Source organism: Camelus dromedarius, chromosome 6 (genome assembly GCF_036321535.1).
Source record: "Camelus dromedarius isolate mCamDro1 chromosome 6, mCamDro1.pat, whole genome shotgun sequence".
In the NCBI taxonomy this organism is placed as follows: Eukaryota; Metazoa; Chordata; class Mammalia; order Artiodactyla; family Camelidae; genus Camelus; species Camelus dromedarius.
The window spans coordinates 74,420,171-74,447,156 of record NC_087441.1 but is presented as its reverse complement, the minus strand read 5'-3'; the positions used below and the strand labels follow the sequence as shown (position 1 = coordinate 74,447,156).

The 26,986-nt window shown below is 38.5% G+C and overlaps 1 protein-coding gene and 1 long non-coding RNA gene across 2 annotated transcripts in view; one reads left to right on the top strand and one right to left on the bottom strand.

Moving 5' to 3' along the window:
• Positions 1-6,675, top strand: part of LMBRD1 (LMBR1 domain containing 1) — a 99,299-nt gene extending 92,624 nt beyond the window's left edge. Inside the window, exons 15-16 of the mRNA XM_031455941.2 lie at positions 5,886-5,977; positions 6,114-6,675. Coding sequence (XP_031311801.2) covers positions 5,886-5,977; positions 6,114-6,230 — 209 coding nt within the window. The 3' untranslated portion in view covers positions 6,231-6,675. The remainder of the gene's footprint in view (positions 1-5,885; positions 5,978-6,113) is intronic.
• LOC135321504 (uncharacterized) lies at positions 2,437-4,379 on the bottom strand. Its single transcript, XR_010381321.1, has 3 exons — positions 4,243-4,379; positions 3,998-4,106; positions 2,437-2,801 (listed from the first exon to the last, which is right to left on the bottom strand). It is a non-coding gene; the product is annotated as an uncharacterized LOC135321504 (long non-coding RNA).
• Positions 6,676-26,986: the final 20,311 nt, after the last annotated feature.

The following is a 26,986-nucleotide window of genomic DNA, read 5'->3' as shown; positions in this document are numbered from 1 at the left end:
AACTTTGAGTTGATAGGCTGACTTGATTTACTTCTATCTGTGAAATGGGTAGAGCGGTACTGAAGAGAGCATGATGAGATAGAATTATTATTTAAGAATCCTGCCATACCTTGATCTCCAGCATCTCTATTTGGCTTCAGATATGTGAACAGAGAGGAAACTGAAGTGTTAGCCAGTTTGTTAATTTACACAGGAAGTGTAACTCTGAGAGCAGCTAGAGGCTCAGGGTTAGTGAAGTCTCACCAGAGAGAAGGAATCTGTGTGGAAGAGCAGACTTGTAGTCACATGGTTTCTAGTTGGCATGGAGTCAGGAGAGGGCCTCGTTGATCGTATTGGCTGGTATCATCCAGGTGACGTAGCATGATGTATCGTGTCCGTTATCAAGTGAGGTTACCATGTAGACCAGAAAATTAAGTATTGATCAAAGCATCATTTTTCTTAGATTTTCCTGGAGATCCAGAAAGTTGCTTGATGTTGAAGTTCTTTTTCTAGGTGACATTTTGATTGTGTTGATAAAAGTTCAACTAATACAGCATAGTAAAGTTAATTAGGTGTAAGGTTTCTAAGTTCTCTGCCTTCCACACTAAAGCCAATCGAGGTAATTTTGTAAAACTTCTCAGCCACTTTTTAAAAGATCCTTGCTTAAGATACTAACTCCTAAAACATCAGTCTTTTTTTAATCACGTGAAGAATTCTCTCTAAATTTGATTTTCAGGTCAGTTTATCTTATCATCCATCACAAGCAGGTATTATCTCAGTGACACTTACAAAGAAACTGATACTTACAAGTGAAGTGACACCCCCCCCCCAGAATCTCAGTGTGTAAGTGGCAGACTCAAGGTCCAAATCTCAGTATTCTTTCTCTAATATTTTCTACTAGACCCCTTAAACTACTATTGTTTTGTGAAAAGGATAAAGTAACAGAAAGCAGTTGTTTTACGTTTGACTATCCTTGGACAATGAAGACTAATAGGCAGTAAATCTCATTAATTTAGAGGTTATACGACAGTTCAAGGTGCTTCTACATGGTTTATGCTAATGCTTCCCTCTGTAACTCTGTCTTATGAATAGTGTATGGCCAAGACAAAGTGGGTGCATTCTCTCTTAAAGGAGCAATACGTATTTTAGCACCTTTGAAATACCTTAAACTTACTTAAATGTAACCCGAAAAAAATAAATAAAAATACGTTTAAAATGTAATCAGAGCTCAACAGAGATATACTGGTTCTTAAAAATAGTCACTTATTCTTGTAAGACTTACTCTGCAGTGCAAAACATCTGGCAAGTGCTATCTTTATTAGCCTGAGACAGTTTATATATTCATTAAGTATAATAAATCTGTTTCTTTTAGGATTTCCAGTATTTGATGTTCACCAATTCTTTCTTTCCCTTCTGTCCCAGCTCCTGCGGTCAGATTTAACACAACATTGATTTCATTGTATGTCGTTTGTTAAATGTCAAGATAAATATACAATTTTGGTTCTTATTACCTATTTTAATTTTTTTTGCCCTCCCTTTACTTATCTGGATGTATGTTGCTAGTTTCTCAGATCCTTTTATGTGTGTGTTTCATATGCTGTAAATCCGCTTGACAGTAAAGCAGTGATTAATGGGCTTTCGCTCCCAGAGCCTCTCCGACCCCCAGCTCATGGCCTCACTTGGACTGTCTCCTGGCTTGGTGACCCTCTTTCTACTCTCAGTCCCCTCGGCCAACCTGCAGTGCGCTTATGTTACTCCCTTTCTTAAAACCATTTGGTAAATAATTCCTAATCATATCTTAATATTCCCAAGACCCTCAGGCTGTATGTAGTTAAGATCTGTATGTCTATTACAAACACGCAGTAGCAGCAAGACCCTCTTCAGAAACCGAAGTTAGCGTAATCACGGGCAGCTGTGAGCGGTGCGGTGGTGCCTAAACAGTCTGGTCTTCCAGACTCACAGACGTAGAAAACAAACCTATGGTTGCCAGGAAAGGGGTCAAGAGGGATAAATTCGTAGTTCGGGATTTGCAGATACACACTAATATATAGAAAACAGATAAACAACAAGGTCCTGCTGTGTGACACAGGGCACTATACTCAATACCTTATAATAGTTTATAATGAAAAGCAGTATGAAAGCGAATAGATACATATGTATGTGTAACTGAATCACTATGCTGTATACCAGAAATTAGCACAACATTATAAATTGACTAGACTTCGGTAAAAAAATAAATAAATAGTCTAGTCTTCTACCAGGTTTCTTTTTTTTTTTTTTTTTTTTGTTGCTAGTCAAATTGCTTTAAAATTCTCCATGGTACATGAATTTTCTCAAATGCCTTCTCTCTATATACATATGTAACATAAGGATTCGTTTTATAAATAAAGTACGAATATAGAGTTAATTAGTTCTAAGTTGATTTCCAGTGAAGGTATAACATGATGAGGACTTAATTGTGGCTTAAATCAACACTAAACGTTGTTTTTCAAAATATATTTAAAGTAGAAGGTGCTATTTACCATAGTTAATAACTGAAGTTACCTTCATGGCAGTCAGCACACATTAACAATGACATAACAAATAGTCCAAAAGGAAACAAGAAATAGAGAGGATAAAGTCTGTCAGGTGTACTTACAAAGGCGACTGTTACATGAAAAACAAAAGCTTAATTGCACTGTTAGCTGTTGACCTGGTTTGATGACGAGTAAGACTAGATGGAGGATGGGCGGGAGGCGCAGGATCCAGTCTCTTCGCTGTGTTCATGTCCTCCGGGCGCCCTTTCTTTGCTGTTATCATTTTGCTCTTGTTTCTGTGGCCACCTTGTCATCAGAAAAAACAATTTTGTCTGAGCCCCGATTTTTAGTTTTTCATTGGAAACATGTATTCTTTGGTTTAATTGGAATTTTTGTGTGTCGTTTTGAGGAGTAACAGTCAGAAATCTCCTGAACACGTCAAATTTTAGAACGCAGTCCCTCAATGAGCACATCCAGCAATTCAGATGTACTTTGAAGGTCAAACCGAGTTCAAAATATATATTATAATGTTTTAGATAACTGTAGAAAGCCCATCTCTAGATCTCCTGGAGCTCCATGATTCAGGTGAGCAGCTGGGAGATGGCAGGTGGTGAGGAGACAAGCCCCCTCCGTGTATTCAGTGTGGAATCATCACGTGATCATAAAATATCTGCATGGGGATTATTAAGCAAAATTCTTCTGTGGACACCTGCCACTTTATATAAATATAAATATAATGATACATACATATACATATAAAGATAACTGGGAAGCTCTGTTACATACTTTTTCAACAAGAAAGCAGAACAAACAGTGATTTTACATTTTTTTTCTTACTTTGGAAGGCTTGTGTCAAATCTGCAGCCTTTGAAAGTGGTAAACACATAAAATAATGTGATAGGAGAAGTATTTAAGTTTTGTTTTTTTTGTTTTTTTTGTTTTTTTTTTGTGGAGGGCAAGAAAATCGACAGGTATAGCCAATTGAAAATGTCACTGAGTGGACTATTAGACCTCTGGGAAAAGTGAGTTGATTGTACTGGCTTCTGCCAGCTCTTGTAATCCCTGTCCTGGCCCTGAAATTTCTAATTCAGCCAAGTTCTGACTCCCAGAATATCTTGAAGTATGGAAATAAGTAATGGAACTTTTACAAGTTTAGAACGTTAACAATGTTGAGAAGATCGAATGACTTTTCCTAAACAGGGTTATACTTGTACAGCAGGGCGCATCTAATATTTAAGCCACAGAAGATACCGTTCATGTTTTTAAAATAATTGTGAACTGGTTTTTTTTGCATTAAGTCCCGAACTGTTTCTCTCTTCATTTCAAACTGGCTGTTTTTATTGAAAGGTATATTACTGTTTGTCAGGTATCCTGTTACTGAATGAGTCACATTTCAGTTTCACCAAACCCACTGGGATCTGTTTTGACTATAGAGACAGAAAAATAATGAGCAGGTAGGGTAGTCACGACACTAACACCTAAGCAGTGATTTTCCTTGCTACCTGTTGTCATACGTAGTCTTCTAAAATCTTGTTTTTGTTTTTTTTTTTCTTTGCGACTTTTTGAGCAGCTCTCGAAAATTGTATTCTTTATCATGGGTCGGATTATACCCTTGAAGAGAAAAAAAGAAGAAAATTAATATTAACTGCCACTTTGCAGGCCTCCTTTGGTGGCTGGAGTGAGCCTGTAAGGGAATATGGCGATATCCCCATTTTACAAGCACAGAGTCTCAGTGGGTCAGATTTACCTGTTCACATGGCGAAGCGGGCAGATGACATTTGACACCAAGTCTGTCGGAGGCCAGGGTCTGGACTTCCTTTAACATACTGGACACTGAAGTCATACTTGCATTTTCCAGACACATTCAAGGGTCTCGTTTTGACATCCTTGGAATGTTGTCAGATTTGAGTCCAAAGAAATTAGAAACTGTATTCTTCAGCAGTGTAGTTTTGAAATAAAATAGCCCTTTATATAAAGATTTAGTTTCCGTAAGCAGTCGCATGGCTCATGAGTGCCAAGTACTCTAGTGGCTACTTTGGAATCCTCGGGCTTATCTAACAGAACCAGTGAATAAGCTGTATCACTACGGAGCGAGTGCTGTGATGGAGGTGAGACTAAAACGTGGGGCAGAGTGAAGGACCGATGACTGTCCTGTCTCCTCTGCTGGCCTGGCCTCCCAGTGCCTGGTGGGAAGCTGTAATCTTGGGTGCTAGTAACCCCAGGAGAGGAGAGAAACATTTGCTCCCCTGCTGCTCTCGACACCTTTTTGGTTTCTCTTTGGAAGCTCTGAATATTCCTTCTTGACTTTTCTGTTGCAAAAGAGAACAAACCGTATGAAGGAGGCCACTGAGGGATCAGTAGGTCAGCATTGGCTGCTTCTCTATGAAACATCATGTCTTCCCACCAGAAGAAGAGACACCTGGCCCAGCTTGGGGTTGAGTGGTCAGAAGGAAGTGTAGAAGGACAGTGGAAGTGGAAAGGATGAGAGTATTTGGATAAAATGTAACAGAAATCCATGTGGCAAATGGTTTTTAATAAACAGGTATTTTCCTTAGATGTCATTTACTAGATATGTGTCAATATATATAAAGAACTTTGTAAACAAATGGAAATAATATATTTGGATAAAAGAGTATGGAGTCTCATACAAGTATCAAATACCCAGTCTGTCACTTTTTCTTTAAGAGTTACTTGTTTTTGAAAGAGAAAAGTATTTTTTTGTTTGTTTGTTTTTTGTATTTTGGTAACAGAGGTACTGGGGATGGAACCCAGGACCTCATGCATGTTAAGCAAGCGCTTTACCACTGAGCTATACCCACCACCCATTTACTTTTTACTTTAAGCTGCAATGCTGACTACAATTCAGACAGTAAATGTATCAGTAAATGATGGCTTTTCTATTTCTTTAAAAATAGTAGCCATCTTTTCAATAGCATTCTTAAAAAGAAAAAAAAAAGCTCAAAATATCTTTCAAGTGAGCTGTCCTGAGAATTGGATTTTAAGAAAAGTGCAGCTTAATACTAACCATGCCTGATTACTTTCTTCATTTCTTTTTTTCATTCTTCATCAGGGAAACTTTGTGTTGTTCTAGACCATGTCCGACATCCCAGCTTAAATGCTTTTTCTATTTCAAATAAGTCGAACTAGCCAATATAATTTTTAATACCTAAGAGCTGGGATTACATGCATGGCATTCACTTTTCAAACTATTACATTAGTTAGTAATTTAAACTCTGTTAAGGTGATTCAAAGAGTAGGCTTTGGCGATAGACCTAGATCCTATCTCTAACACTTACAATTAGTTTTGATTAATAACCTTCTAGGTAAAATATTAATAGTCTATTTCAAGAGAGAACCTCTCTCACCATCATCCTTTATTTGCTTTTGCAGATCAGTGTACTGTCACCCGGACATACCTGTTCCTCCACAAGTTCTGGTTCTTTAGTGCTGCGTACTATTTTGGTAACTGGGCCTTCCTTGGGGTAAGTACAGGTATCTCAGGATGGTTTGACCCTCTGTGGTCCGTTGTATCATGGTAATGCCACTGGATGTGAAATTCAGTACTTTCTGAGTGATTTTGGAGTTGAGAAATGACACTCAGCTTGCTCCCACATCCAGGTGTTCCTGATTGGCTTGATCGTATCCTGTTGTAAAGGGAAGAAATCGGTCATCGAGGGGGTGGACGAGGATGACTCAGACCTCAGTGAGGACGAGCCCTCCGTCTATGCTGCCTGACGGCCCCCGAAGTCCAGGTTCCACAAAGCTGACTGAGCATCTCTGTGCATTTGTCAAGTGTCACACATTAGGATGAACTGACTAGCTTTCATCATAAAGAGGAGCATGGCTATTAAAAAAAATTATATTTTTTATGTTTTCTGAAGTAACAGTGTATCATAGATTAACATATAAAACTGCTATAATAATTCTATGTAAATACAAAACTACCAGCTTCGTGAGGGAATGTTTGTGGAAATTTTTCTCTAGTGTATAATAGTGTTGAATTGATTAAAAGTCTTCCAGAATTAATACTCCCTTTTGTCACTTTTTAAAAACGTAATAAATCACTTGTATTTGTGCCTTTGGGTCTCTGGAATAATGTGGAATTTTGAAGTGTCTATATCTGATTGTCTGAAAGTAATATTCACAGTATAGCTGATAAATAAATGTTATTCCCTATGCAGTTTGCTTTCTGTTTTCTAAATTAAAATCGATTTCTAAGTTGAAATAGATTTCATTAATAAATTTCAGGTTACCTGGTGCTGTAAGACCATGGCATTCCAAGATGTATTATACTGTTCAGGTATTAATCCATTAGTTATCTTATCACCTCTACAGTATTTAAGGCACATACATTGTTGTAGGGAGCGAACCTCAAAATTTGTTTTCCAGTGTAAATGGGAGAATTGTCAAGAATAATCCTGAAAAAAAAAAAAATCAGTGTACTGATGAGTTTAAGATACATACCATCGTATTTTGGCTTTAAAGATTTTTATTCATTCTAAAGATTTAGAATTTGCAAAAGACAGAGGGAAAGCTGTATAATATCGATAGGGCATTCTGAATGCATTCTGGCTGGTCAGAAATCACCACAAACGATGTCCTCGTTTACTAACACCGGCAAGTGAGAACTCACCAAAAGCAAGTATTGTGGTCCTTGAAATGAAATATCATCCCATAAAGTTTCTGAAAAAGGGTGAGGAACTCACAGTCTTCTCCGACTGAACTCCCCTCCGCCTCAGTTTTGGTGCCGCTCTGCTCTGCTTTGATTCTTACCTTCACGCCCTTCATGTCTGGTGCCCTTTAATGAAATTCCCTGTGTTCTTAGTTCACATTTTCTTCCTGGACAATCTCATATACCCTCGGTTTCTGTCTCTGTTCTTTCTTAAGCTCCAAGCTTTGACTCACCTGTTCACTAGAAATTACTACTTCAATTGCAGCACGATGAAAACTGAACTCATTGTTCTGAGCGTACTGAGCCTGCTTTCCATACTCATTTTTTGACAAATGGCACTGGCACGTACTTGACTGCCAAAACCAGAAGTCAAGCAGACCTCCCTCTCTCCTGTGTACACCTGACACCTCGCCAGCCAAGTCATGGTGACTTCTACCTAAATGGCCTTCCATTTGCTCCCCCTTCTCCATTCTGACCGAGGTGTGTGCCCCTCCCACCCAGATTCCTGAGTTGAAGTCCTAACCCCTAGTAACTGGGCGTATGACTGTACTTGGAGATGGTGTCCTGCAGGACATAATTAAGGTAATGCGGCCATTAGGTGGGACCCTGATCCAGTATGACTGGTGGGAGCACGCACATGCTCCCACACCCCTGACAGCATCTCTAAATTACTTATAACACCTAATACAACATAAATGCTATGGGAACAGTTGCCGTCACAGGGCAAATTCAAGTTTTGCTTTTTTTGGGGGGGGGGGCTTTCTGGAATGTTTTTTTATTTTTCCAAATATTTTTGATCCCTGTTGAGTCTCTGGATGTGAGACCCTCAGATACAGAAGGCCAGCTCTACTAGGGATGTTTCTGTTTTCTCATTTGTAAAATTGGGATAATAATATTACCCTCTTCATGGGATTACCGGAGGCACGAAATCAGTATAAGGTGCTTAGCACAGCGCCTGGTAGGTGGTAAATTCTCAGTATTTGTTCGCTATTATTGTTGGTATTTCTAAGGCGCTTTTCTTTATTCCATAATGCCCTTTCATAATCAGGGCTCCAAAAATGTAATATTTAAGAAATATTCCTGTACCTCAACCTCTAGGTTAAGTACCTAATAGGTGACAAAACAAACATTTAATTGTATTATGAGAGCTCAGTGAACGAAAGGGAAAAAGAGTGAAAGAAACCCTGGAGAGTAAGTATTTTTAAGATTTTAAAAACCTTTTGTAATGTAAATCATCACTACTAATGTCTTTATTTTTTCTGTTTAGAGGTCTTATTTTCTCAAATTGTATTTCGGAACTCCAAGTCATGAAATGCAAGAATAAAACATCCCAGTTATTTCAAGCGCGGGGGCGGTGAGTTAACAGGACACTAAGCACGAAGCACCAGCCACTGTGTCCCCACTAGCTCGCACGGCCCTCTCGCAGGGTCGCTATGAAAAGACAACAGCATCGTCTTTCTCTTCTAGGGTTTTGTGTTTCTGTTGCCTGAAAGGCGCTGAATGATGAATTTCTCTTCAGCTCCTCCTGGGAACACTGAATTCAAACACGTAACATTTGTAAAGCTTTTCTTCTCTTTCAGAGCGAATAAAAACTGTACAAGTACCACCACTGTAGAGTCCAAAAACAAAGGAGAATTCAGTGAAACATCACTTTAGAGGCTGGAGTTTGCAATTTGTTACATAAGCTCCTGTGTCCTCATACTCGCCCCTGCGAGCAGCTTGCTTCAGCAGGGCGGTAAAAGTGAAAAGGGCAGACAGACCTGGGGCAAAATCCAACCTGAGGTGCCTAGTAGCTGGGTGAATTTAGGCAAGTTTTTCACTTCTAGAAGCCTATTTTTTCATCTGTAAAATTGTCTCACATTGCCTACCCCGTTGAGTTATCCAAGTACACGGAACGTCGTAGGCACTGAGCCAACGATCACCCAGGACCACTCTGCCTACCTGCAGTCTTGGTTTAGGGAGGCACGTGATTTCAAACCAAAAGTGTATGGATTTGAGTGCTTTTGGGTGGGGCGTATATTCTCCAGTTGGCCACGCTTCACATGTTTGTAAACACGTGCTCCATGAAGGCTTCTGAGTTTGACCGTGGATTGTGGATTCTGTCCCTAGAGTTCGAGTGGATCAGTTTCCCAAAGGAACAGTTAAACCCAGAACACAGGTCTGGGTCCCCATTCATTTCATAACTATTCTGGTGGGCTGACTGAGCAGAAGTGGAAAGCGACGAAGATGTACGAAGCACAGCCAGGGCAGGCCACCCCAGAATGTGCCTCAGTGGCATATTGATTATTTTGAATTAAAGCTATTTAAGACACAACCAAAGCAAAAGGTTGTGTTTGGTTGTGTCTCCTCTGTCTCCCTGAAAGCAGGAAATAAATCTCATGTGAAAGGTGCCCTCCCTGCATCTGGAGGTACAGGGACACTCATGTCCAGAGATGGGGAATTTGGTCCAAGAAAACTGCGTCCACAACCTTGCTGTTTTAATTGTTACCTCCAGCTCAAACTCTGTTTAGATTCTTCAGTAATTAACCACTCAAAGCCCAAGTTTCTTTGTCCTGTCCATTCCCCACAAATTTACTGTTTCTTAGAATGTCTAAAAAGCACAAAAGCTGACTGCCTCTGGCCACCCTCTGAGCATCATTGTATGCTGTCTTGAACATACAGAGTTAAATTAATTTCTCACCTGTTAACCTGTCTTGTGTCAGTTTTATTCACAGTCCAGCCACAAGAACTCAACACTCTTATCCAGGGAACTTTTCCATTCAGTGATACTTTTTAATAGTTGAAGTTAAAATTACGCAGTATATTATAATCAGGGCAGGGGGGAGGGTGTAGCTCAGTGGCCAAGTATGTGCTTGGCATGCACAAGGTCCTGGGTTCAATCCCCAGTACCTCCATCAAATAAATAAATAAATAAATAAATAAATAAATAAACCTAATTACCTCCACCTCCAAAAATTTTTTTTAAGAAATTAAAAAATAAAATGACATATGTTATGATCAGGGCAAATTAGTGTGGCAAAATTGAAAGGCATTTAAATACCAGAATCTAATGGATTAGTGAATTTTCTGGCTTCCCTTTAACTCTTCTCAGCCTTAATTCTTTCTTCTTTCTCCTAAAACTTTAAAGATGGAACCTCTAGTTTTTCATCTGTGCTACTTCAGACATCAATTTTCAGTGTGAAAATACAGTTTCACCCCGTCGGAGATGAATGCCCCCCGCCCAGGGGCCCTGGCTCGGCCCAGAAGTGGCCTGTTGCGTCCGCCTCTCCCTGTTCAGCTGTGGAGGTAACTTCCTCAGAGGATTCTGTGCTTCTCTCTTTCAGAACTCTGTTTCTCTTCCCTTTGGTTTGACAGAAAAAGAAACTTCAACTGTGGAGCCTCCGCATTTCCCAGCGTGACTCTTTTTCTACTCTGTGAAAGCAATTTCTCACTTTTTCTAAGTCACAGGCAACCCCCTCTTTCTCCTGAATTTCTTTTCAGCTCTTGAGCACCTTTGCCTATCCTCCAACGTGAAAGGCCGGACTTCCCTCCCACGTGTATGAAAACAATACTGGAAAACGCATCTGAATGACTCAGCGCATTTTAAACCGAGACATGAATCTGTCCCGTCATGTACTTTTAAACAAAGTAATCAAAAAACCAAACAAAAATAGGGTTTGCTCTCGCTGCATATAAAAATCACAGCAACTTCAAAGTTATGCTTCTGTCCTTTTGAAACAGAGGTATAAATATACATTTATAAGATTCATCACTTTATTATTATTTTTTAACGGAGGTCCTAGGGATCAAACCGAGGACCACGTGAGTGCTAAGCACGTGCTCTAACACAGAGCTCTACCCTCCTCCCAGATTAAGCACTTTTAGAAACATTAAAAGAAAAAAAAATTAGAATCTATAGAAATTTCCAGAAGACCCCATAAAAGAAGCAGTGGGCCTGAGAGGAATGCGCTGGCCAAGCCTCAGGAGCCCCACCAGGGGCTTTCCAGTGTACAGTGGCCATTTACACAATTACCCCACAGGCTTGACTAATTTTATTTTATTGGAGTATAGTTAATTTACAATGTTGTGTTAGTTTCTGGTATATAGCAAAGCGATTCAGTTACATACATACATTCTTTTTCATATGCTTTTTCACTATAGGCGATACAAGATATTGAATATAGTTCCCTGTGCTCTACAGTAGGACTTTGTTCTTTATCTGTTTTATATATAGTAGTTTGTATCTGCTTATCCCAAACTCCTAATTTATTCTCTCCCCCTTTTCCCTTTGGTAACCATAAGTTTGTTTTCTAAACCACATCAACAAAAGAAAGAAAAAAACCCCCACATGATCATCTCAATAGATGTAGAAAAAGCATTTGATAAAATTCAACATCGATTCATGGTAAAAACTCTAACCAAAGTGTGTATAGAGGGAATATACCTCGACATAATAAAAGCTCTTTTTAACAGACCCACAGCCAACATCATACCCCACAGAGAAAAGCTGAAACCTTCCCACTAAAATGTGGAACAAGAAAAGGATGCCCACTCTCACCACGTCCATTCACCACAGTGTTGAAAGTCCTACCCATAGCAATCAGACAAGAAAAAGAAGAAAAGGAATCCAGATTGGAAGGGAAGAGGTTAAAGAGACTAATTTTTCACAAAGGGAGTGAGTAGCCCCGTGTCACCGCTCTCCTCAGCCCTCCATCCCAGTCTCCATCTCCCTCACTTCCCACGCCTCTCAGCACCTCACCCCACCTTCTGTTGGCTGCTGCTCAGCAACCTTGCTTCATCCCCCGCTGTACCTTGTCTTTAATGGAACAGCTCCCAGAGCAGCTCACCAAGCCAGGAGCATGCACCCGAAGTCCGGCAGACCCTGGGCTCACAGTCTGCTCAGTCAGTTACCAAGCCTGATGTGGGCAGCTTGCTATGAGAAACAGCCGCAGTATATGTAACGTCCCCAGTGTGACACCTGGCTTTTAGTAGGCCCTCGGTAACAGGTAGACGCTATTATTTCACAGACCGGTGATCCTGCAAAGCGGACAAAGTCTTTCCAGCCGCCTCTCTGTCTTAGTCGGAATAATGACTTGCTAATTGATTTCATGCCTCCACACTCCCCCGCTTCCCTGGATAAAAGTCATCACTGTTGGGAACATTTACACATTAAGGCATAGCTGATGTTTTCCGTGAAAAGGAATTTTTGCAATTGTTTTAGGAGTTCTATAATTTTTGAGAGTGTAGGATGCTTACTTAGGGAGTCTCTTGTTCAACCTTCAATGAGCAGACACCCAGGAGGTAATCTAGCCTTGGCTATGTTAACATTTCAAGATCAATCTCTCTTTCTACTTACAGCAGCATTCCTATGACATTATTTGCCTGAGAGCAGCAATTATTATGAGGAGTCATGGTGACTTAACAAACGCAACATGTTTTCCATCAGAAACGTGTTGTGGACTTTTATTGTGCGCCAGACTCCGGGAGATGCTGAGATTACAAAGACAAACACAACCAGCAAGACACAATCCTTTCACACGTTGGAGGAAGTCACATTTCATAAGTGGGCTTACTCAGCAGCTCTCAGAAAAGCAGACTGCAGGGCTCTAAATGGCAGTGTGTGAGGCCGATAATGCCAGTAGTCCTCCTCGCCAAGGCTCCTGTCCACCCTGGGTGGACAGTCGTCAGCATGGTTTCCAAAATCCTTCAGCATCTGCTCCATGAATAATTTATAATCTTTGCTCCAAAGAAGTTCTTTATCTGATTGGGAGCCTCTGGATGGTGTTTCCCAGCAATTAATACGCAATCTAGCACCCACCTTGGGAAGCATGTGTGTATTCCTCTGTTTGAACTCCTAACTCTACCCGACAAGCCAGTAATCGGTACTGCTGATCTTTTTTTTTTTTTTTTTTTTTTTTTTCTGGCCAGAATATCAACTGTAGCTGTTTATTCTACCTCACTGGTAATTAAGCATGGGAGAAGTCGGGGTTTTTACAAATAAATTAAAGGAAAATATCCTTTTAAGTACAAAAGCTTTAGGTAAACACTCTGTCAAAAGTAAAGGATTAGGGACTATCAAGGCTGGGCTTTGGTTTATGATGTTAGGATTTTAAAAATAAATATTTACAACCAGTAAATAGATTCTTTCACACTGGAGAGGAGCCAGCAGCTGGGTCCTTTACCTGCAGAAATTACAAACAGTGCTGAGGCTCCCGTGTCCCCCTCTCTCTCTCATGTTCCTCAAGCCCCAAGGCTTTGGGATTTTGGTTCGGTTTAGTTGATTTATCATAAACAATGCTAAAAATATCACTCAAATACTTTTTATCTATGTGTCCAATTTTATATTTTCATCCTTATTAAGACTTGGAATCAACATTTTTGAAAGGAAAACATCTCCCATTAAAAGAGAAAAGGGTCAGTGGGGAAAACAGACCTTAGTTTTCAGAAATTCACTGTGGACACACCTCTTTGGAAGTTTATTTTAAGCTGTTCAGGGAGATACGCCCAGTGTACCCAAGAGCATCAGGTTGTGTGTTTGACTTAAAAAGTAATAATGTCTTGCCAACTTGGATAGTAATCTTTTCATGTCAAATTTCTTGTAATGGGTTCTCACTTTTGGGAAAAATGTAAAGGTTGGTTGGCATGGTGAAATTTGTTACTTGTATGATTTTCCTCGATTTAAATATCTTTATATGTTTGCTTTTTACCTATGGCTTTTTTTCTGAAATTTCTATTATTAAAAACTGAGTTATGGATTTGCAAATATTAACTACTATATATAAAGTAGATAAACAAGTTTCTTCTTATAGCACAGGGAACTATATTCAGTATCTTCTTGTAGTAACTTACAATGAAAAAGAATATGAAAACAAATCTATGTATGTATATGTATGGCTGAAACATGATGCTGTACACCAGAAACTGACACAGTGTAACTGACTATATTTCAAAAAAGAAAACAACTGAGTTGTATTTACAAAGCAGAAGATCAGCCTTTGGTGGCAGCTTTTGGTCCTCTGACTCCTCCAGCCTCGTGCGCCCCAAAGTTTGGCTCCCAGACCAGAAGCAGCATCACAAGAGAAGTGATAGGAGAAGGGCACTCAATCTGGAGATGATTTATCCCCATGGCAGCCTGAGCCATCTTCCCCTTGTCCGTCTGCCCCTCCAGCTCTCTGTGTTTTCCTCTGTCTTCTGTCCCATTTTTTATTTTCCTGACTGGTAACCCTCTTCTCCGTTGTGACATTCTTCTTTTTCAGTTTGCTTGTCCATTGAAATTTTAACTACTTATTACACGTATGTATTACATGATAACTGTATGATTTTAATTAAATGATTCTAGATTAAAGTTTAAGTGATCACAGGGTAAATATATTAAAATCAGTTAATTAAATTATGGATACATTTTTTTTCCAGGAAGCCTATGTGTGCGAATGTCATCTCTTTGGATTTATTTTGAATCCTTTTGTGCTTTCATTTCTTCCTCAAATGGAATGCTTTGTTCTGCAGGGTCAGTTTGACCTTCCCTTTTTCAGGTTACACATCCTTTTAAGTGTATTGATTTTGCTTTGCTTGTGTTACGTTCCTTCAACATTTAGATTGTTTTGGACTCTCCATCACCCTCAGCAGTGAGTCTGTCCTTGTGAGTCAGAGGTGAATGACCTGACCTATCATGGCCAGTTCTGGGAGAGAGGGGTCCTCTGCCAGCAGAGGAGGAAAGAGACAGAAAAGGGGGGTTAAGCCCACCACGCAGTTCCCGCCCTCGGCACCCCTCAACCAAGGCTGTTTAGATGCAGTGAGCCCCCAGGACCAAAGGTGGCAAGAAGCAAATCCATCGCCACCCTGCATCCTGTGCCTGCTCTGAGAACCACAGAAACACTGACCTGACCAGTCCTGGAGGAAGACAAGGCCTCGAGCCACCGCTGGTACCTCCGCCGTCCTAGGCATCGAAATAACAATTCCTTACCTGCCTTTTCCACTGGGGACCATGCCACCTCAGATGTACCTGCCCTCACTACCAGTCTGACTGCCCTGCCTGTTCGAGCCCACCAAAGAAGAAATGGGAGGGAGATATGGTCAGACCACTAGAAGAGCTGTATGTATTAGATGAACTTACTAGTTCTAATAGCTTTTTCAGCAGGTTGTTTTATATTTCCTTTGCGTGCAGAGGTATAATCCACATGGAATAATGTTTTTACTCCTTTTATGAATGAAGGCTGAGTCACTCCTCTTCCAGAACAACTGTAGCTACTTGTTCTGTAGAACTGAGCTTAAACCCAAGCTTTGGATCAATTTAACCAGTTCATTATACTATGAAGAAAATGGAGACATTGTGTTTTATTTCCAGGTAGACATCATCTTTACGGTAAGAAAAGCTTAACAAACATTTTAGGAGATTTAGATCCAGTTCCGAAGCCATAAATAAAAACGTTACAGACCTCACTGTTAGGTAAGAAAGAAATACTTGCCACTAAGAGTCTCTCCCTACTAAGAATTGGTTGGATTGGATTATTATGGAGGTAATAGCCCCTTATTTTATCTCATTTTTTTTCTAGGTCTTTGAAAAATATTTCTGCATTTATACAACCATATGAAGTTCTGCTGTATTGCATAACCCTCGTGTGAAATGCTCCTCCCTGAGGTCGCTCCCTGAAGCAGCCCTGCGCGTACAGAGTAAATGCAGACATACTGATCACAACTCAATGAATTCTCTCTCAGACTTTCTATCTCTGCCTCCTTCTCTCTCTCTCTCTGTGGAATACTCTCTCCCCCTTTTTCATACCTTTCCCTGCCTCTGCAAAGTGTAAACCACACAATGACCTACCACAGTAAAAACCCAATAACCTGGTATACACCTATATTTTCCCATGCTTATGTAATTACATGTTTATACCACGTTTAAATAATTATATGTAATTGACAGGACTTTTTTAAACCTTTGTTGTACAGGAGATAGTGTACATCTGTTTCTGTGTCTTGCTTTCCTTGTATCCTTATTTGTTGTACAGATCTTGACAAATCATCTGGCATCTCTCTGATATATTTCCTTTCTTAAAAAAAAACTTGTCTTTCCTTATTCTAAATTTTATAAATTTTTTCCCATTTTTAATGTTTTTTTAAATGGAGGTACTGGGGCTTGAACACAGGACCTCGTGCACACTAAGCACATGGTCTACCTCTGAGCTATACCACCCCCCCACTTTAAAATTATTTTTAAAATAAAACTTTCATCTGTGAAATCCACAGATCTTAAGTTTCTAATTTAAAGACTTTTGATAATGACAGTATGGAGGTTCCTTAAAAAACTAAAAATAGAGTTAATATATAATCCAGCAATCCCACTCCTGGGCATATATCTGGAGAAAACTCTATTTCAAAAAAATACATGCACCCCAATGTTCACAGCAGCACTATTTATAATAGCCAAGACACGGAAGCAACTTAAATGTCCATCTACAGATGACTGGATAAAGAAAATGTGGTATAAATATACAATGGAATACTACTCAGCCATAAAAAAGAATGAAGTAATGCCATTTGTAGCAACATGAATGGACCTAGATATTGTCATATTGAGTGAAGTAAGTCAGACAGAGAAAGACAAATATCATATGATATCACTTATATGTGGAATCTTAAAAAAAAAAAAACAAGTTCTACTTAAAAACCCAAAACAGACTCATGGACATAGAAAAGGAACTATGGTTGCCAAAGGGAAAATGTGGGAGAGATAAATTAGGGGTTGGAGATTAACAGACACACATTACTGTATATAAAATCAATAAATGACAAGGACCTACTGTAAAGCACAGGGAACTGTATTCAATTTCTTATTATAATATATAATGGAAAAGAATCTGAAAAGGAAAACTATGTATGTATGTATATGTATAACTGAATCACTTTGCTATACACCTGAAAATAACATTGTAAATCAACTACACTTCAATAACATTTTTTTAAAAGTAAAGACTTTTGATAAATATGCGCACTCTTATAGCCAACACCCTAATCAAAAAATGAAACATTTCCATCATCTTGGAAAATTACCAAGTTGTGCCTTCAAGTCCAGTTTTTGTCTATCACTATTGAGGCTGGTATGAACAACTGTGTACACCTTTTTGTGTGGCTCAGTGAATTCATTTGTCTTGGCCATTGTATCCTTTTCATTCAGTTCCAACCAGTGGTAGAATGGTATGGTTATATGGACATGTCTTTAACTCTTTAAGAAGCAATCAGCCTGTTTCCAGAGTGGCTGCCCCACATTCATTCTCACGAGGCAGGGGGTGAGGGGGACACAGGAGACTTCACCAACACTTGGTATAGTCCGCCTTTTCAGTTTTAGCCATTTTTAACACTTATGTGGTGATTTCCATTTGTATTTCCCTAATGACTAATGATGCTGTTCTCATATATTTTCCATTTGAGATGGAATATTAACATATTCTAGGTAAAAGTCCTTTATGTGAGTGACAAATATTTTCCCCCAGTCTGTAGTCTGATTCTTCATCTTCTTATAAGTGCGTTTTTAATCAGCAGTGCTGAGTAATCTTCATGAAATCTCATTGATGGGGGTAGGGGGTGTAACAGCTCAGTGGTAGAGCACATGCTTAGCACGCATGAGGTCCTGGGTTCTATCCTCAGTACCTCCATTAAAAAAAAAAAAAAGAAACCTCATTTATAGGTCTGCTCTGTTTTAAGTGTCATATCTAAAAGATCCTTGTCTAAACATTTTCACAAGATTTCCCCTGTTTCTTGTAAAGGTTTTGTGAGTGTAGATTTTACATTCAAGTTTATGATCCATTCCCAATTAATTTTTATATATGACACAAGGTATAGATTCAGGTTCATTATTTTGTACATGGATAGTCAATTGCTCCAGATCCATCTGCTCAAAGGACTTATCCTTTAGGCACAAACTTGCCTTTGCATTTCTGCAGGTCACTTGGCTCGTACTTTAGATGTAGTTCTGTTCTTTTCTATGGAACGTTTGTCCATCTTTCTGCAAATACTACACGGTCTTGATTACTTTGTAACAGTCTTGATGGAAGATACTGTAAGTTCTCCACTTTGATCCTCTTTGAAATAAGTTTTGATCCTTTGTTTTTCCATAAGTATTTTGCAATCAGCTTATCAATTTCTACAAAAACATCTGCTGGATTTGTGATGAACTTGTACTGAATCTGTAGATTAATTTGAGGTCAATTGATGTCTTAACAATATTGAGTCTTCTAACCCACAAACACAGTGCTCTGTCTCCATTTATTTGGGTCCTTCATTTTTCTCAGCAATGTTTTATAGGTTTCAGAGTACAAGTGTTAGCCAGCTCCTGACACCTTTATCCCTAAGTATTTCACATGCTTAATGCTATTGTAAATGGTATTTTTTGTTTAATTTTGATTTCTGACAATTTGTTGCTATACAACTGATGTTTTATGTTGACCTTCAATTCTTCAGCCTTATTTAACCCACTTAATTGTTCTAAGATACTTTTTTATAGATTCCATCTGCAAAGGCAGTTTTATTTCTTCTCTTCCAGTACGAGCACCTTTAATTTCTCTGTATTACCTTTGGAGTCTCCCATATACAAGTGTAATTTAGCGGTCAGCCAATGATTTAAAAGAAAAAAAAAAAATTTCAGAGATTCTGGGGCTTCTTCCAAAGAATGGCTCCTTGGTTTTCAGGATTTTCCTCTCAATTTCCAGCCACTCTGACAGCCCCAAATTTTGCCCTTTGATACCTCAAGCCAGTAAGATGTTTTCTGCTGGAATTTCAGTGGCTCTGCTCCTTGTGGGTGGAAGAGGTCCTCAGGGAAAAAGCGATCTGAAAGTGGGTCTCCCCCGTGCACATCCGTTCTCTCAAGGCTTGAATGCCTTCCAATTTTTGCCTATTTTGGTCACTTTCCATTGCCTCGAAGTAGTTTTGTTTAATATTTACATTTTGTGTAGGATTTATAATTTTTATATGCAGGAAGGTGTTGAAGATCATGTTCCTACACATTGTATGACAGCTTTTGTTCAAATCTTGCTACTGATGTTGAATAGAAAACAACTTTGGAAAGTAAAAATCGGTGCTCTGTTGTGCCATGAGAAAGAAAGTCCTTTGTTTTTGACCCGGCTCTGGATTCTTGCGCCAGCATCTATGAAACTGCGGCAGGCTAACTTGTTAGCTTGCAAGTAAAGTAAGATGTCAGATTCTCCAAAGCCCTTGACAGAAGGCTGCTCCTGTACCTGTTACTGCACAATCATCAGAACCTGGACCAACTTCACACGTAAACACTGCGTGATATTCCGTGATGTATAAACTCATTTATTCAATTATTCTGAGATTGATGGGGATGATTTTTTTTTCTCTCTTTCCCCCTATGAGTACAAAAAATGTAACAATAAATATATCCTTGTTAAAAAAATTCTGTTCTGGTATTTTTTTTTCCTTTCAATTGGATAGATTGCCAAGATGATGACTATGTCCTTAATCCAGTTCTGTTGTTTGCCTGTTGAGTATGTTTACGATCTCTTTGCCATACAAAGCATTTAAGGTTCATGGACTCAATTAAATCTATCTATGTCAGTTATTAAACTTTATTTTTTTTTAGCTCCAAAGTCCAAAGCCATTCAAATGCTAGAGCTGAGAACCTGTAAACTACTTTTTTTCTTGCAGGTAAGTTCACACTGGGTCTGTGGCCCCAGCTTGCAGGACCCCTGAGCTGCTGGGTTTTGATAACCTCAACCTCTTCTCTATTCTCCCAGCTCTGCTGGAGTATGACTCTGTGTGTGTGTGTGTGTGTGTGTGTTCACAACTGCTTTCTGCAGTTACTATCTCTGGGTAATCTCATGTCTCCTTCTTGCCCACTGAGCCCTCCAATACCTATGCATACAGTTTTTCTACTAAATTGCCTCTGCTGAAAAACTAATGCAATTTCTTACTTTCCTAACTGGGTCCTGACTAATACACAATTTTGTAAAAACTTCTAGACCTTGATTTTTAAATATATTCCCTAAACACTAGTTTGTACACATCTTGTATTTTCTTATAATATTTAATTTTCTGTGCATTGAAATCTTTAATACATTTGAAATTTAGATTTGGGAGGGGGATTTTTGTTTTCATTTTGTTGTTTTCTTTTGGGGGGGATTAGTTTTATTTATCTATTAAAATCTTTTTTTTCTTAGTGGAGGTACTGGGGATTGAACCCAGGACCTCATGCATGTTAAGCACACACTCTAACACTGAGCTGTAGCCTCCCTTGAAATTTAGTTTTGGATTATTGTATAAAAGGAAGATCAAATTTTAATTTTATTCCAGATGAATCCTCAGTTAGAATAGCAGCTATTTATTAACTAACTCTTCCTTCCCCCACTAAGTTATAATCTAAAGTTATCATATTAATTATCATATATGTTAAGATATATTTCTGGAACCTGATCTATTTTAGACTTACCTCTACTCATTTCATATTGCAGTATTATAGTAGCTTGATATATTTGAAATTTTATGTATTTTATATAAATTTATATATACATAAATTAATTAAAATAACAATACATTATAAATACATTTATATAAATTTATAATTTTATATATAAAACTGATATATTTAAAATATTATAATAGTTTGATATATTTTAAAATTTCCTGTTTCCATTTATAGACACTTATATCTATAAATTTTTTTATTGATCTTTTTAATATTTATTTAGTATCCAGCTTTTAAAATGAAATTCTTATTAATTCTAGAATTTTTCTAGAATCTCTTTGATGAGTTTATATAAAGTTTAATTTGTACAAAAATAACATATGTTAACATTTTTAAAATAAAGTTTTTGTTTTGAAGTTTGCTTCAATTAATATTAATTTGGATCTATAAATTTTTTGATGGTTAGTTTTCTAGCATATCTTTATTATTCATTTACTTTGAACTTCCTCTGTCCCTTATAATCTGCAAATAGCTGCATTCTTAGCTTATTTCTTAATAGTATCTGACAATATGTCTCTTAATTGAAAATTTCTGTCCATTTAAATATACTATGATTATTCATAATATGGATGTTTCCTGCATATTTTATTCAAGTTTTCATTTATCCTGATTTTGCGGTGGTTGTTTCTTTTTTTCCTTTCTCCCTTCCTTCTCTCCTTTTGTTCATTTGAATTGGTCAGGCTCTGCTGTGTCGAGAATTATCTCTATTTCTGTGATTTTAGTTCACACTCTGCGAATGTAAAGTCTAAAGGTAGCCCATGTCCTTGAGCTTCCCTTAAACCAGGGATTGGTAAACTCTCTCTATGAAGAGCCAGATAGTAAGTATTTTAACCTTTGGGTCTTTCTGCAGCTACAGCTCTGCCCTTGTATCATGAAAGCAGCCAAAGACTCTGCATAAGCAAACAGATGCAGCAGTCTCCCAAGAGAACCTTATTTATAAAAATAGACGTTGAGCTGTCAGCAGGGTCCAGTGGGTAGGAGGGCCTCCTCCAATGCCAAGGGTCCAGGGGGTGGAGTATCAGGCCACAGACTGTTGCGGGTTGAACTGTGTCCCACAAAAGATGTGCTGAAGTCCTAACTCCTGGTATCTGTGAACATGACTTTATTTGGAAACAGTCTTTGCAGATATAATCAGGTTAAGATGAAGTCATACTGGGCTAGAATGGACCCTAAAATCTAATGACTGGCGCCCCTATAAGAAGGCCAAGAAGACACAGCAGATACACAGACGGAAGATGATCATGTGAAGACAGAGGCAGAAACTGGGGTGATGAAGCTACAAACAAGGAACACCAGGAATTGCTGGCATCGCCAGAATCCAAGAAGCAAGAAAGAATCCTTCCCTAGAAACTTCAGAGGGCATGGGGCCCTGCCAACTCCTGAACTTTGGACTTCCAGCCTCCAAAAGGGAGAGAATAAATCTCTATTTTTTAAAAAGAAAAGAGGAGTCAAATGAGGCTCAGCCAAAGGATGTAGTTTGTCAATCTCTGTCATAAATATCAAATATCTTGGAATCCTTCAACTCTGTGGCTTACATTCAAGTGTTGCCAGGCAATCTAACTATATCCTTTGTAAAAAATTCTACAAATGGGACATCATTTTATTGTTTAATTTACTATTATTTATTATTTGTTTTATATTAGTATATATTTAGATTTACCCATATGTTTATCATTTTCTTTATTATTTTTCCTACTTCCCAGATCTGACTTGTAGGTTTTTATATCTTGCCTTACACCTTTAAATCTTCTTTTAGTGAATATGTTTTGGTGAAAACTGTTGCATCTGAAAATGTTTTGAGATTACTCTCATTCTTCGAAAGTAGTTTCGCTGTACGAAACTGTAATCTAGGTCAACAGTTAAAATGTTTCTCGGCAGCCTTCTAATTTCTCTTGTTGCTGTGGACTCAGATATCCACTGGTGCCCTTTCTCCGAAAGACTGCTGAAAATGTCTTTGGCAGTCTCACTACGATGTGTCTTGTGCATTTCATTTGTTTGACAGATACGTTGAGTATCTACTCTCCTTGGGGCACTCTTGGATGAATCAGGGAAGAATGAAGACAAAGACCTTCAAGGAAGCTTACATTCTGTGGAAGCAGGATGAGACACAATTAAAAAAAAAAGTATCTTGAGTAGCATGTTAGGTAAGTAGTTCGTTCCCTGGATGATACCACTTATGTACGGAATCTAAAACATACAACTAGTGAACGTGACAAAAAAGCAGCAGACTCACAGAGGCAGAGAACAAATCAGTGGGGAGGTGGGGGTGCAATACAGGGGTGGGGAGTGGGAGGTACAAATTACTGGGTGTAAGATTAGGCTCAGGCAGGTTTTGTGCAACGTGGGGAGTATAGCCAATATTTTGTCATAACTGTAAATGGAAAGTAACCTTTAAAAATTACATTTAAAAAACTATGCATCTTTCTTTCAGTTCTTCTACTTTAATATTTAGTCAAAAAAAAAAAAAAAAACAAAACTGTTTTTTGGTAACTCCAGGAACTTCCTTTACACTCCCGAGTCTTCTTAATGGTGCTTCTTATTGTGTTATTTATTTTGTCCTGTGTCTCCTTTACTGGGTTTTTTTTTTTTTTTTCCTCCTTTACTGTTGCGCACCCCGTCCTGATTGATAAATGTGTCTTCCTGGTTGCTGGGCCCTGTGTGATGTGCCGTTCTTTCCCTCGGCCAGCTCACTGGGGATTCCTCGGCGGGTGGGATGTACCTCTGTCTCCGCCCCGCCCCCAGCTGTGCAGAAGCAGGCAGGCTGTCCGTCTCCCGGCTTTCTGCTCTCTTCCAGGCTCCAGGCCAAGGAGCACCCATCCATTATTCCAGTGCCTTCCTGGTCTCCGCAGGGACCGGAAGTTCCCCACGCTCGTTCCTTTCCACCTGGGAGTCACAGCCACCTGGGCTTCCTGATGCGGGTCTGCAGCTGCTGCCCTGGCTCCGGGATTTAGCCTCATCTCATGTCTTTCACTGGCTTTACTTGGATTTGGTCGCCTGTTGGCATCAGCAGACATCTGCCTCAAGTTGGGCAGAGTCATTGACATTGGGGCTGGGAAAGAAGGTCACTATCTTCCTGGAATCCTTGGGTTCTGGGTTGGTTTTTTTTTTTTTTTTTCATCCCTTTCACTACTCTTCATATGTCCCACTTCCCCATTAAATGTAATGGATACCAGCACTAACTGTAAGTTTTTTAACTAAGTCTTCTCCATTCAAACATTAATCTTCATATGTAGTGTTCTGGAGTATGTCTTCATCTGACTCCTCTAAAAAGGTTAATCCATTTTCAGATGCTCCACCGAACTGGGAATTTCCTTTTGGTGACTTTCCACATAAGCGGAGCTATTCAGATATAACGCCCTTATTCTAGCCTGGGTCCACCCAGAGCAGAAAAATGTTTCCCTGAATTTTCATTTTCTTTTATTGAAATATAGTTGATTTACTATTTTGTGCTAGTTTCTGGTGCACAACATAGTGATTCAGTTATACATGTACATACATATATTCCTTTTCATATTTTCTCATTATAGGATATTATGCAGTACTGAATATAGTTCCCTGTGCTCTACAGTAGGTCCTTGTTTATCTACTCTATATATAGTAGTTTGTATCTGCCAAACTCAAACTCCCAGTTTATTCTCCATCCCATTTTCCCTTTGGTAACCATAAGTTTGTTTTCTACGTCTGTGAATCTCTTTCTGCTTAAAAAAGAATGAAATACTGCCATTGGCAGCAACATGGATGGGCCTATGGATGATCATGCTAAGTGAAGTCAGTCAGACGGAGAAGGCTAGGTATCATATGATATGTGGAATCTAAAAATATGATGCAAATGAATTTTTATTTTCTATCCCTTTACTATAACATTTTTTTCAAAGTGCATGTTGGTAAAATTAACTTATGGCCAATTAGCTTTTTTAAAACCTGAGACATGGTGTTGCCTTTTTCTAAGCTTAATTATTATTTTACTTATGTTTGGAACTTTTTCTTAGTTTATGTTTTTATTACCAATGCCAACATGCCTTCATCCCGTTCTTCTTTGGAAAATGCTGTCATGTATAGGTTAGACTGCCATATGTTACTCTCCCTGATTGTCACCTTTTTGCAGATTTTTAATATTTTCAATTATTCTTCTGGTGACCAGAATATGGTTGTCACTTTCGTCTTTTACTTTGCTGAGTCAGCATTTTATCACGAGGCTGCTGCTTTTTGGCTGTAGATGAAATCGAACATGTTTGAAGTGCCTACGTGCACTAGCACATGATTTTATAGAACTTCAGCCTATTGTGCTATGTAACTCCAGTGGCACCACTTACTTTATATTCCCCAGGGCTCCACAAGGGAATGTTTCTCACTAGGCTAGAACGTCCCATTAACCGCATTTTACATACGAAGAAACTTTTGCTCAGAGAGGTTGAATGATTTCCTCATGATCACATAGCGAATAAATAACCAGAACAGTTTTAATTCCAGATCTTCAGACTCCAACTTTCACCCTCTAACTCCACCACATAACAGCTTCCCATAATAACCAGCCCTTGGCTGCTTCCCACAGTGATTTTACTTGCTCTGTTGCAGATTTCACTTTTTTTAAAAAAAAAATTTATCCCAGACTATTCTTGTTTAATAGGTGTCCTGTCCTCTTTTTATCTCTTTCAGACTAGATTTTATCCCATTTTAAAAATCTTCTTGCAGCAGATCTATTTGGGGGTTATGTTCATCTCTGAGCTCCTACAGCTTTGTTCTACTTCAGTGTTACAGACATTTTTCAGTGATCCAGATTATTTTTGTTCTGTTTACTCAGAACAGCTATCTTGAATTTAACCTGTGGGGCTTTGTGTTTCCATTGAAAATGATTTTTGTGTGAAATAAATATATATATATTTATATTTATATATGTATATACACACATACACACACACACACATATATACATATGAACAGAAACCTCAAATATAACTGGGAAATCAGAAGAGGGAACTCTCATGCCCTGTGAGGATAGTGGAGCCCAACAGGAAGAAGAAAGATTCCTTTCCCGGCAAGGACTCAGCCAATGAAAAATCACGGACTCTTCATTTACTACAGCCCTCCCGATTTCCTTTCCCTTCTATAAAGTTGTTCTTCGTTTGCCATGTGATGACTTGTACGTGGCTCACCATGGTTGCAGACCCTGAATTGCAATTCTTTGCTGAACGAGAATAAACCCATCTTTGCTGGAGAAATATCTGGCTATCTGGCAGTGTATTTGTTTTAGATCAAACACACACACACACACACACACACACACACACACACACACACACACACGAATTGAGATGTGGCTATCTATAGTTTTTGCATGTTTGCTTGCTTATTTGGTTTGGAGAAACACACCTGCATAAAATGACAAATCTGTGAGCATCTATTAATTGTCCAATGTATTTGAAAAAGATGATTGTCCCTTGAAAAAAAACACTTTATTTGTTTCCTGTCCCTTAAATTGCCCAATTCCACCTAAGGTAGGACTATTTTGGCACATCACAATTAGCATCCTGTGATTTCCAAAAAGTTCTTCCTATTATTATTATTATTATTACTATTATTATTTTGATTCTGTATTCTAAAACTCCCCTTCAAATAATGGGGATTAACTTATTTTGGAAACTTGATTTTCTCAGTAGATGTTCTCAAGCTACTGAATAAAAACTGCTCAGAACCTGCAAAATGTCCACTCACCTGACATCTCTTCAAAACGGATATGGGTTTATTTTATTAAATTTCCTGCATGTCTGATAATACCTGAAGAACGTTCCATTTGTTAATTTAAACTACTTTGTTTTGAAGTGTTTAGCTTGGAGCAAAAAGGAAACTGCATTAATCAGGATTGCATGTTCCTCCCTAGTGACTTATGAGAAATGAAATTGATGACCTGGTCTGGTGCTATACAGACGGTTCTTACTATGGAAACAAACTCCACATGTGAAAATTCATGTGAACTAAATTTATAAGGAAAGGAAAATATTTATCTATTGTTCCCAAATATGGTTGGTTTGGAAGGTGGCTTTGGCCCCACCTGACTTCTGCTGTCAAACTGTTCTGACTAAAAATAGTTCAGAATAGTTCAAAATGACATCTTTGCTGTTTATGTTTATAATCTCTTAGATTTACCTCATCAATGAAAAAAGGGATCAAATCTTAGGAGTGAGTAATTTTCAACAAAGTAATTCAAAGGTTATCAAGCCCTTTTAAATTATGTTTTTACCTATAGACAACATTCCAATAATTCATTTAAATAAGTTTCTAAGCAAGATCCAATTTTGGCATTTAGATTCCTCTCTCCTTCCCCCAGGAGACATTATATAAGTGTTGAAATAGCAGCTCACCAAATCT